At 42.5% G+C, this 12,070-nt stretch overlaps 2 protein-coding genes across 6 annotated transcripts; both read left to right on the top strand.

Moving 5' to 3' along the window:
• The first annotated feature begins 644 nt into the window (after positions 1 to 644).
• Positions 645 to 3,591, top strand: PTAC7 (plastid transcriptionally active7). 2 transcript variants are annotated; one of them, XR_015972509.2, is made up of 5 exons: positions 645 to 803; positions 906 to 962; positions 1,037 to 1,084; positions 2,888 to 3,309; positions 3,454 to 3,591. XR_015972509.2 is itself a non-coding variant. In XM_026801104.4 (4 exons), the coding sequence occupies exons 1-4, from the start codon at positions 675 to 677 to the stop codon at positions 3,215 to 3,217; spliced, it is 564 nt and encodes a 187-aa protein (XP_026656905.4). In that variant the 5' UTR covers positions 645 to 674; the 3' UTR covers positions 3,218 to 3,359. The 2 variants fall into 2 exon arrangements, 1 of the variants encoding a protein (XP_026656905.4); XM_026801104.4 differs by lacking the exon at positions 3,454 to 3,591 and having other exon boundaries at positions 2,888 to 3,359.
• A 316-nt stretch (positions 3,592 to 3,907) lies between these two features.
• On the top strand, positions 3,908 to 11,870 carry LOC103697023 (uncharacterized). 4 transcript variants are annotated; one of them, XR_003383452.4, is made up of 5 exons: positions 3,908 to 4,040; positions 10,321 to 10,398; positions 10,984 to 11,100; positions 11,222 to 11,394; positions 11,479 to 11,870. XR_003383452.4 is itself a non-coding variant. In XM_088709544.2 (4 exons), the coding sequence occupies exons 1-4, from the start codon at positions 3,940 to 3,942 to the stop codon at positions 11,295 to 11,297; spliced, it is 372 nt and encodes a 123-aa protein (XP_088565670.2). In that variant the 5' UTR covers positions 3,908 to 3,939; the 3' UTR covers positions 11,298 to 11,870. The 4 variants fall into 4 exon arrangements, 1 of the variants encoding a protein (XP_088565670.2); XR_015972512.2 differs by having other exon boundaries at positions 11,473 to 11,870; XM_088709544.2 differs by having other exon boundaries at positions 11,222 to 11,870.
• Positions 11,871 to 12,070: the final 200 nt, after the last annotated feature.

Below are 12,070 nucleotides of genomic sequence, written 5' to 3'. Positions count from 1 at the left end.
AAGAGCTCTTTAACTCTTCAATCAATCTCAAAGGAGTATAATTGACTCTTGTGGTTCAATGTTAGCTCTCTCCTACTTCCAATCACATATTTTTTTTCTAAGATTGACCTTATAACCAATATTTTTCGAGTGTCGAAACTGATCAAGTCAAGAAATGAATTGGGACAATTGACAATCCACCATTTCAAGTACCGGAATACGTGACATCTCTCGATCCATAAATTGAGACAATCTCATCATACAGTACCTAAACCTTTGCTCATAACAATCTCTATCATTTATCAATCATCCAAACCAAATAAGATTTCTTCAATGCCTGAACTTAATAAAAATAGAATCTCATAATTAATTACTTCTCATCCTCTTAAACATAAACCCAAGAGCTCCATGCTTAGCTAAGAACTTGGCTAAAAAACTTTTTAGCACATCAAAATGAGGCTTGATTGAAATCTAGCAATTTATGACCCTACAATAATTTGAACCTACCTTTTCTTTTCTAAGTGTGAATACAATCTTTACACTCCCAAATTCATGTATCTACCCAATTTTAATTTCTCATTAATTATTTCTATTTCCTACGTGCATTTTAAGAAATGGCATGAAAACGCGGTGCTGTACACGAATAGACGAATACATTCGATGGCAGATCTGATGGGCGCATAAAAAAATTTAAAATGTTCGCATACTTTTTACGCCTAAGAAAACGGGGCAGCTCGTGCGAACTACTCGCACGACGCTCCGCAAGCCAGCCCATGGCTCTCGCCGCGCACCACCTTATCCGATATCCTCCTCCGCTCTCCTCTGTGAGCGCCTCCCCGCCTCCTCTTCCTCCTTTCCTCGTCTCCTTCTCGGCTCTCTCTCCGGACTAACCCTAGTCTTCTCTTGTTGTTTAATTTCTCGCGCAGAAGGCAGAGCGAAGCCTTAATCTTTCTTCGACATCCCGCATCTTCGCCAAGGCCCAGGTTCGGCGATTATTCTCCGTCTTTTTCCCCTCTAGTGGATCCGATTAGTCCCCTGTTCTGAGTTTTAATTTCAGGACGGAGAACGCAAGAGCGGAAGGAGGATTTGGCGGCGCCGGAAGTTGGTAGGCAAATCAGAACCTGCCGATTGTTTCTTCCCTTTTCCCCCCTCTTTTTTTCTGAATTTTTTCTCAATTTTGTGCAATTTATATAGCCAGTTTTCACCGTGATTGGGTTGATTCCATTGCCGCCTTTAAGATACCTAAAATCTTTGGGAAAACCCTATCATATAAGTGAAATTAGGCTTTCCTTTTTGGCAACTGAATCGACTTTTAGGCAAAAGTTGTTTTTTTTTTTTCCTTTTGAAAAAAATGGTGAAGTGGGCTTGGTTTGAATCCAAGAAAAGTGATGGAATTTGATGGGCTTGGATTGAAACCAATATACACTAGAGTGAATTAAAGAATCGGTGGAATCGCCAAAGAGTTACTGGTTTGTGGAGTGGATGGGAGGGGTCTAGGAAACCAGGTTCTCGGAGGTGAGTAAACCAGCCGTTAGGAATGACTATGATAATCGGGGAAAAAACCCTTGTATTGATCTTGATATGATCTTTAAGATATTAGTATGTGAAATCTGGACCACTATGGTACGGGTTATCTTCTCCTAAAGAACTGGAAGCAGCTTGTACCTTATTTCATGGCCCAGGTTTTCTTCTTTATCAGATACAAAAATGAAAAATATACTCATATTAAAGTGAACAAGAGAAAATTGTAATGATTCACTATAGGATCTTTAACTTATAATTTGATCCTGGTGATTGTCCAAACCAACTAAAGATGAGCTTATCTTATTCTCAAAGGATTAGAAATGTCTTGGAATCCCTTATCATACTGTCATGCTTCAGGATTTTTCCCTTTTTTTCTCTTTTTCTTTGATACAAGATGAAGAATGCATCAGGGTACAAAACGATTTCAAAACATGTTGTAGTGTATGGCGTGATACAAGTTTAGAAGGTGGCGTTTCATGTTTCTTATCTTCTAATCAATTTATTATAGTATGGAACATGTAGTCAATTAATGTAGGTATGCAGAGATACATACCTAGCAGTAAGAAAAGGCAACTTAAAGGCTGTAACAATTTGCTGTCATGCAATGATAAGAAAGTATGCAAACTCCCTTGTGCTGATAGTACTAAATCTTATTTCTTCAGGCATGTTACCATGACAGCCTTGATGGATATTAACATCATATTAATTAAGCAGGATTTTTGGAATCTTAGGGTTGAAAAATCCTAGATGTCATCTAGGATAAGAAGGAAATTTTAGACGTTCCTAATGTCGTGGCTGAGTGGCAGAAAACCATGTTGTTTGAAGTATTGTCCTAATCGTTAGAGTCCTGAAAATGTTACTCTTATTTCAGGTTGTGCATGCAAGAGGTGTCAAAATCTCAACCATAGAACATGAGACTTAGTTTTGCCTTCCTTTCTCTTTGTCTATACCTTTCAAGTATAGGGTACGCTTGGAAAGTGCGCTTAAATTTTGTGGTTTGTAGACCAGGTATTTTTGCCCACCAAGAAAGATACTTGGGGAGCCCCTTCTCTGGCTGAAATAATTCTTTCTCAGAATCACCAATTCATAAAAGCTTGATCTAGGGAGCTAGTTGAAGGTTCTCAAAATTTGATTACTCATATATTAATCCATAAATTTGGTCCTATATTGATAGTAAGATTTTTCTTTTTAGGTTGAGTTTAAGGAGTCTTACAAAATGTACCAAATCTTGCTTTTTTGGTCAGGTTGCACGGCTCATAGGGGAAGTTGCATTGGATTGTCTAGATAATGGACATAAGATTGAATATTCAATTTTTATTTTGTTTGACTGACATTTTACTAGAAATGTATTTATGATTAACGTACGGTCATTCATTTATTTCAGACTAAGAAAGATGACCAATTGCGGTATAAGATGGAGAGGGTCCCTTTCCTTGAAGAACAAGTGAGGAAGGTAAGGGAGAATGGAAAGATCATATCTCTGGACATCGAGAGGCTGATGCTATCAGAAGAGAACAGGTTTGCTTTTGTGAATGACGTAGCTGCAGAGGCCACATCTTACGTTGAGAACAACAGGGATGAGTATGGATTCAAGAAAGCCATATTACATGTGCTCAGCAACCGCATGAATGATGCTGGATTCTATCGTCCAGAAGCTTATATGGAAACTGACCCCTTCAAGCCCGGGCCATTGTATTTAAGAGAAGAATTTTAAGCATTTCATTTTCTTTTTCGCTCGTATGTAGGAAGAAATCTTTGCCAGCCACGTTGCAGTTTCAACAGCATTAACAATTCTGAAACTGGACCGTATGTAATCATTTTAGAAGTTTGAGATCTGTGTCGTTGTGTACTATTTACACTGCTTATCTTTCCAGTGTTAAATTATTATTATTATTTTTTAACAAAAAAAGGTTCCTGGAGCACGCTGAATGGGTGTTGTGTTCTTTGCAGCTGGTGCAGGCTAGCTGCATGTCTTTGTGGTTGTGATATTAATCCTCTGCAGAGTCTTTTTATTTGCTTGAGCTTTATTTGCTTTTGACTCAAGTTTAGCTGAAGAAAAATGGAACCAGAACCTGGAATTAGAAAACTGTAAGTTAAAAGAGACTCAGATTCCCCTACGCCCTACTCATGGTTTTAATTCAGTGAAGCATTGAGATAATATTTTTCTGAAATTTTTACAAGGATGACAAACCCAATGTCTCTAATTCATGATGTTTATTAAGATATCGATATCGATAAATCGAAAAATTCTGAACTCATGGAGTTCGAATTTTCTCAAAAGGTTGTCTTCTTCTGATTCCATGTTTTTTTCTCTCCTTTTCAGAAAAAAAAAGTAAAAGAATTGAACGTCACATCTGGGGCGGCTACCAAAGGAAGCGGATGGGCCTTCCATGAACCCATCCATGTAATGGGATAGTCTCGTGATGCGAATTCGAGATGGAGGACAACGTCGTCCTCCGATCCGAGGGCCTCAACGGCTTCTCCTTCGCCGTGTTCTTCAACGGCCATGCTGGATTCTCCTCCGTCGAATTCCTCAGGTGGAAACAATCCCTCGCTCTTCCTAATCTTTCTTGTGTTGAACTCTAAGACTCGATTGCTTGCTGAATCTTTGCTCACCTAATGTTCTACGTGTTGTTGGAAATTGGACCCGGGGGCGACCGCGGACTGAGGAGAAGGAGCTTCGGTGAGAGTAGCGGGTGGCGGTATGTCGGCGGGCTGCGTTCTTCGGGGGACCTGCAAAAAGCCGGTGGCCGGGGTTTCCGGCGCCGGCCCTCCGATGCTTAAGTCAGAGAGGGGTTTAATTTTGGAGAAGGAGAAGGACTGTATATAGAAGTCCGAAGCTCCCTTTAGAGAAAAAAGCTCCCCTTTTTATAGGAGGGGTGCCAGGTTACCTGAGATGTGACTGGGCGAATTAATGAATTATCGTCATGATTGGGCGTGGTCGTGCGCACTAATGAGCTGGCGTGGGCAGCTGAACAAGACGGAGTGGCGCATTAATGAGTTGCCGTGGATGGCCTGAGACTTTGGGCTGGCTGGAGGTCCGTGGAGATCGTGCTCAATTTAATTGTTGACAGTTGTAGCAGGATATGGTCCCTGGTTGGTATGCCGTGGCGTGGCCGGCAAGCAAAGCATGGTGCAGTGAGACTGCTGCAGGACGTGGCCGCAGCATGTGGACATGAACTCGGCCTGCATGAGCTCGGTCTTCTGGGCTCGGCCTGCATGAGCTCGGTTTGCATGAGCTTGGCCTGCATGAGCTCGGTCTTCTGAGCTCGGCTCGGCTTGCATGAGCTCGGCCTTCTGAGCTCGGACGTCGGATTCGGGTGTTCTGATTATATTTGTGGGGTGGTTTATTTTTTTTCCAACACTACCCCCGACTTTCGAGTTCGAGTTGCTTTTTGGCTCGAGCGAATGAAGTAGTCTAGTCGTCGATCATTCTGTAATATAGCCAAATGTCTATGAAAATGTACATGCCAAGTAGGGTGTACCTCTCATGCAGTTGGAGCTAAGTGCTTCAGGTCGACTCAGCGGCCTTCTTTGGCTTGTGGTCGACTCAGCAGGGTGCCCCTATTTAGATCGGGGTGTGTTGTCGTAGGAGGTGTCGAATGGCGTTGAATGACGTCGAAATGTCGTCGAATGTCTTCCTGAGGTCGAGGGAGCTTGGGCTCGCTGTCGACTCAGCGGGGCATCCTGACCTTAGTCGGAGGATCGAGCATAAGGTCGAGGGAGCTTGGGATCGCTGTCGACCCCGCGATGTTTTCCGAGGTCGAGGGAGCTTGGGCTCACTGTCGACTCAGCGGGGCATCCCGACCTTAGTCGGGGGATCGAGCACGAGGTCGAGGGAGCTTGGGCTCGCTGTCGACTCAGCGGGGCATCCCGACCTTAGTCGGGGGATCGAGCACGAGGTCGAGGGAGCTTGGGCTCGCTGTCGACCTCGTGACGCTTTCCGAGGTCGAGGGAGCTTGAGCTCGCTGTCGACTCAACGGGACATCCCGATCTTGGTCAGGATCTTTGATGGAGATTGAGACCGAAGATGGCCTTGTCCGTTGGCGATCGTGCACCCCCACCTTTTGGAGACATTTTAATGGCTCTCGAGCTTCGAAGTCCCTCAGGACTTGGCTAAGCACCAGTCTTCTGAGCTCGATTTTCTGGGGGAGGCGTTCTGCGCTCGGGCTTCAGAGCTCGGCAGCCTTTTATGCTCGGCATCCTTCTGTGCTCGGCCTTCTGTGCTCGGCGGCCTTTTGAGCTCGGCATTCTGTGCTCGGCAGCCTTCTGAGCTCGGCGGCCTTCTGAGCTCGCAGCCTTCTGAGCTCGGCGGCCTTCTAAGCTCGGCAGCCTTCTGAGCTCGGCATTCTGTGCTCGGCGGCCTTCTGAGCTCGGCAGCCTTCTGAGGTCATGCCTGTCGAAGTCGTCCTTCCGAGTTCGGTGGGAGTTTCAGTGATGGCGACGCTCTGTAGGAGAGCGATATCACGAGCGCCGTCGTAAGGACTTACACCCGTGAGGAGGGAGTACATAACTCTCCTTCTCCAGACCTCAGCTTTTATTTCTCTTTCCCTCCAACTCGTTGACGTAAGACTTGGGCTACTACTTTTCACTGGTTGCCCCCACATCCTACGTCGTTGCAGCGGGAGCCATGCCTGATTCGAGATGGCTCGGGAGAAAGTTTCTTCCTCTGCTTAACGTGAACCCGTGGAGGCGGCACAGGAGGGGCCTCCACTTGTTGCAGGCTTTGGGCTGCAATGGCTAGCGCTTGGACTTGCTGCACTAGCGCTTGGATTCTGGACTGAGCGTCCGGAGCTTGGAGCATGATGCCGGGAGGTATCAGAGACTCCTCTGCTCTTAGTTTCATGGCCACAATTCGGTCCCTACCTCTAGCGCCAACTGTTGCTGGAAATTGGACCCGGAGGCGACCGCGGACCGAGGAGGAGCTCCGGCGGGAGTGGCGGGTGGCGGTACGTCGGCGGGCTGCGTCCTCCGGGGGACATGCAAAATGCCGGTGGTCGAGGTTCCGGCGCCGGCCCTCCAATGTTTAAGTCAGAGGGGGGCTTAATTTTGGAGGAGGAGAGGGACTGTATGTAGAAGTCCGAAGCCCCCTTTTTAGAGGGAGAAGCTTCCCTTTTTATAGGAGGGGTGCCAGGTTACCTGATATGTGACTGATGAATTACCGTCATGATTGGGCGTGGTTGTGCGCATTAATAAGCTGGCGTGGGCAGCTGAACAAGACGGAGTGGCGCATTAATGAGTTGCCGTGGATGGCCTGAGACTTTGGGCTGGCTGGAGGTCCGTGGAGATCGTGCTCATTTAATTGTTGACAGTCGTAGCAGGATATGGTCCCTGGTTGGTATGCCGTGGCGTGGCCGGCAAGCAAAGCATGGTGCGGTGAGACTGCTGCAGGGCGTGGCCGCAGCATGTGGACATGAGCTCGGCCTGCATGAGCTCGGTCTTCTAGGCTCGGCCTGCATGAGCTTGGTCTGCATGAGCTCGGTCTGCTGGGCTCGGCCTGCATGAGCTCGGCCTTCTGAGCTCGGACGTCGGATTCAGGTGTTCTGATTATATTTGTGGGGTGGTTCATTTTTCCCCCAACACTACGAATTCTATTATATTGGATTCAAACAAAGATGTCGTCAATTGATGACCTTCTCAATGCAGTGATCAAGAAAAAGCCCCACCTTTTTTCCCCCTGTAGTACGTACTCATTGGTTCTTCCGTGTAGTTGGTAAATCCAGTAATTATAAGGTCTCGATCTCCTGCATATTGCTATAGTAATTCTATGAGAAACTGATCACATTTCTCAGATTCACTGATCATTCTAGTTATGAACATGCTTGCTGACATGCACTGCATGTGTACTAATTCACGCTGAATTCAGATTTTGAGAGGGTGACGGTTCTGTTATTCTGCAAGTTAAAATCGAGTTTAGGTAACTGTTGCTGGAATCCACCTAATAAAAAATTGGCCTGGTATTTGCCGGCCCAAACCAAAACCAATGAGGTTTCGATTTAGCTAATTCAAACATTGGTTTAGCTCAAGTTGGTTGAGGTTACCCAGGCTCTAATCGCACCCCACCGTGCAGTAGCATGATCCCAAGGGTTGGCCTCAGACTTGCTTCATCACATCCTTCAAGATATTCATGAGGAGACGCCGTATTGTACACCATGATGGATTCGAGATGGTATGAGTGCTAGGTTAGTATCAGAGGGAAGAGTTTGGAGGATAAGCATTTAAGCATTAGAGTTTAGAACTAGAATCAACAAGAGAATCAAGACAAACTAAAGCATAAACAGCCTTTTCATTCTAGCTATCTTGGCATTGATGGCGAGAAACAAGCCACATCAAAAGAATTAAAAGCAAGGTAGATTTAGTGGAAAGTTGCTTTTATGGCAGTCATTATGTTCTTTGAATGTTTTGGAAAAAAGGTGTTACTTTACAACTTGGTTGATGATGCATGCATTTAAACATAGGCTATAAAGAAGGTTGAAGCATCTGAGATCAGCTCCGAGATGAAAACATTGAAGTAAATCAATGATAAAGCTAGGATGATGAGCATAGTTGACCAATTAAACTTGTGGAGGAGCATCTTTTATAGTATGAGCATGTGAAACAATGATCCAGGAAGGTCCATACGAGAGAGAGGTCATAAACTCATAACTAGCATTGAAGGGTTAGGGAGATGAGGAGATGGTATTATGAGAAAAAGAACCTAGTTGTAAGTCATGAGAAAGGATTTAAGAAAATTTGTGCATAAATAATGAAGAAATTAACTGGAAGAAGAATTCAGAGAGCACATGTGGTTGAGCCAAGATTTTTTGACTATAGTTACAAGTTGATATGTTGAGGAGGCAGGATGAATTGTACAAAGAATGTACTACAGCTCTGCACGGTGGGTTGCTGTTGACTAACAAGAATTTTAATGCTATAAGAGATGCAGTTCAGAAAGCTTTTCAGAATGTTGACTTCAAACTCTTGATTTGGTGAGCACTCAGTTTTCTTTGCAGAGTCATGAGAAATCTAAATCATAAAGGATATCGATCTATTCTAGCAAACAATCTTTTTCAGAAATGTAATAAATGTTCATCTAAACTATCATAAATTTTAGGATTTGTTTGGTGTTTCTTCTGTGAACAGATGGGGAATGAAGTTGATTCTGGCGCAACAGCTACCGTAGTGTTTCTGGGGAATGATATCCTGATTATTTCGCATCTTGGTGACTCATGCATGGTATTCTCCTTTTATTTTCTACCATTCTTGTTGAGCATCATTGCAAACTGATATCGTGGGATATGTCTTCCACCAATGCCTGTGCAATTTGCAAATTGATGAATCTCAAAAAGAAATCCTTATTGCTTTAGAATGAATTACAAATGCACGTAATATCCTGTATGTGAAAGGCTGAAGTTCTAACAAATCCCCATCAACCTTTTGGGAGCAACAGACTATTTCTTGAATAAGTCAAGCGAATTAGAGCTGCAGGTGGATGGGTGTGTTTTCCTTTTCTTTTTTTAATGCATACTTTATAGACACAATTTTGAGTTCTGAAGCAAATTTTAGCTAGTATCTTTGCACAAGTTGCTATCAATTCTATTTACGTAGTTCTCTGTTAGTCTCTTTTACTTGGGATTGTGTGAAATGCAATAATTTTAATAAAGTTAATGATTAAAATTAACATGGTGCGTAGGTCATATGTAATATTGCATAGATGTATGGATCACTCCAAGGTCAAGTTGGGCATATTTAGTACGCTCATTCGCTGAAGTAATTCTGCATATCAAGGAAATTTAAGTAAACACTCATGGAATTGTAGCAGGCCATGTTCTTTTGCTTTAAATCTAGGGGCATAAATGGGTCACATTAGCTGCATTTTTTCAAGTTTTTGTTTGACATCCAACTGACTTGGAAATGAAGTAACATGCTTGGGGTCACATTTTAGCTTATCCTCAAAATTCTTGACTTCAAGCCCCAGCTGTTGTCAGGATGGGCTGGAAATTTCTAGAGGGCTTCTTTCTCTGATTTTTCAAGCAGATCCTGAATTTTTCAACTTTTGCTGTGTCTGCTGGAACCAGATCAACCACGTTACTTCTGGATTGGGATACTGGTTGATCCAACCTGTTCAAAGGCCTAAGGCAGCTTTTTGATTGTTGTTCTCCCCTGACCACTCTAGATTAGTCATCATCCTGTTTCCAATAGATGATTCTTCTTGTTTAATTGTATAACACCCATGCTTTTACTTCTATGGTTAAACTTACTTTTGTAGTTGGTATTTTGGCTTTTTTGTTTTGGCCTTGCGCTTCTAGTTTCGATAATTGCATCGTAGGCTGAATTACATGTTTTGGTTGTTTATAGCGGTACTCTACTAGTGGTATGGAAGGATTAAGTTTTACTTTAACTAAATGTGTTAGATTATTTGTAATGTATCCATATTCTTTGTATTTAACCACATTCAGTGCCAATGTACAGTTTTCAACTTTTCAAATTCCAAATTTTATGCCTCTATCAAACATTTTTTAACTAATGGGTCTTTCCTTGTCCTTCTCTTTTTCCCCCCTTCTACTTATATGCATAAATCCCTGTTGATATTACATTAGATATAGTTTACTAATATTCTAAAACAGTTGTTTGTTTTTATGTCCGTCAAATGTTATATGCCAATAGTGGCATTCCATGTTTAGTATGATCGATATATTGCCTGTTAATTTGCTCTCACAATCAAGTGTAATTTTTTTTCAAAGGATCCCTATGATTTCTTATAAGCAATTATCAGGTTGCTGTCCATTTTCACAACTTGTATTTTGTGATGCTTATGCTGATTTATAATGACCGCAGACTGCTGATGGACTTATTTGTAGTGACATCCCTGCATCTCGCACTTTTGGAGACATGCGATTTAAGACAGAAGAATGAGTTCGTCCCTCATACTTTTCTCTCTTTATCTTGAGAGCATTGATGTTATGCGATTAGGTGAATTTGACAGTTTTCTAAACTTTCTACTTGCGCTTCTCCAACAGTTTTATTACATGTACATGGGATTGGTTTTAATCGACGAACTGAAGTTTAGAGTGCTTTAATAACAATTATGAACCTTCACAACCCTATGTCAATGCATATGCATATAGCTGGTGTGAAGGCATACTTTTGTTTGCAACTATATGTAAAATGCACATTATATTCATAGATCTCTATGTGCACATGAAGAATTGTATTGCATAGTCGAGGCTCCAAAATAGCATGAAACAACAATTTGCCACACTCTTTCCCTCGTTTCTGTAGTGTTGGATTTTGCAGGAAATCAAGGTCTTATATGGATATATTTTCCTAAATTTATGTGCCTGATAATTGGTGCAAAATTTTGTGATGGGTATTTATTAGTTCTGATAATAAAACTATACTCCCTAAGTCTTTTGTCACCATGGAGACTGAGACTCTAATTTTCTGTTCTTGTTTTGATTCTCCTCCTCACTGATTATCAGTATATTTTCTGCTGTTCAGCATACAGTTCAAAGGGGAGTTCGCGACCTCTTCACGGGACATATATCAAGCAGATCTTGGATCTGATGTGGAGTTTATATTGCCAGTCTCTGATGGTTTATGGGATTATATGAAAAGGTTTTCCCTGCTGCATATTCTTAAAATCAGTTATATCTGTGTCATCCTGTCACTAGGTCTTTCTGCATTTCAAGTTATTATGGAACAGTGATTGACATCCGCAATATATTTGTTTGTTTAGCTCTGATGCAGTAACTTTTGTAAGAAATCGACTCGGCCGACATGGTGATCTTCAGGCGCAGGGTTTGCTATCTTGATTTCTTGTCCCAGATCTCTGTAACTTGCATGACCAAGTCCAATTTTCTCTCGGTTTAATTTCAGCCGGCTTGCAATGCACTTGCTCATATGGCTTTGGTACTTTCATTTTGATGACTCTTTTGTTGCCCTATCATGAAATTTCAGGGTATCCTGTCCTTACAACAGCTATTTTAGCTGCAGGACCGACCATCGCAAGATAATACAAGCATAGTGATTGCCAACCTGAGATAACCACCTATAGATCCTTAAAAATGTTTTGTGGAGCCGTTCATTGTTGATTTGCTGCCTATTCTTTTTGTCCATGAGGACTTGTAGGAGGACAGATCGGCAGAAGTTGCCAGATTAGGGGCCAAACTTTGTATATGAAGTCAAGCTTTCGCAACCATCGGTATCATCTCATCAGGAATCTGGATATCATCTTTCCTTCTATCATGAATCAGAAGCCTCGGAATGTACATAATTTTTTAGATAGATATCAACTCCTTGATGTATACGTGTGAATTTGTAAATCTACGTATCATATATTTTTTGATGTTGAATGCTGTTTATGAGTAATTATCTGCCTTTATTTTGGTGTGGGTGTGTGTGTTTGGTGGGTTACCACATCAGCTACATATTGCAAACTTGAATGCCGATTATATGCTCGCTAGCAGTGGAAAACGAACTTGTTCGCTATGAGATTCCTGGGCCAATTCATCATTTCTCCAACAACAGGTCTCTGGGAGACAAATGACACAGAAAGAGAAGATCGACTAATTTACTACGGACCTCT

This window comes from Phoenix dactylifera, chromosome 1 (genome assembly GCF_051530095.1).
Source record: "Phoenix dactylifera cultivar Ajwa chromosome 1, Ajwa_hap1_PhDact_Kaust_v1.1, whole genome shotgun sequence".
NCBI classification, from domain to species: Eukaryota; Viridiplantae; Streptophyta; class Magnoliopsida; order Arecales; family Arecaceae; genus Phoenix; species Phoenix dactylifera.
Note: the sequence above shows the minus strand (reverse complement) of the source record. Positions and strands in the feature narration are given on the sequence as shown.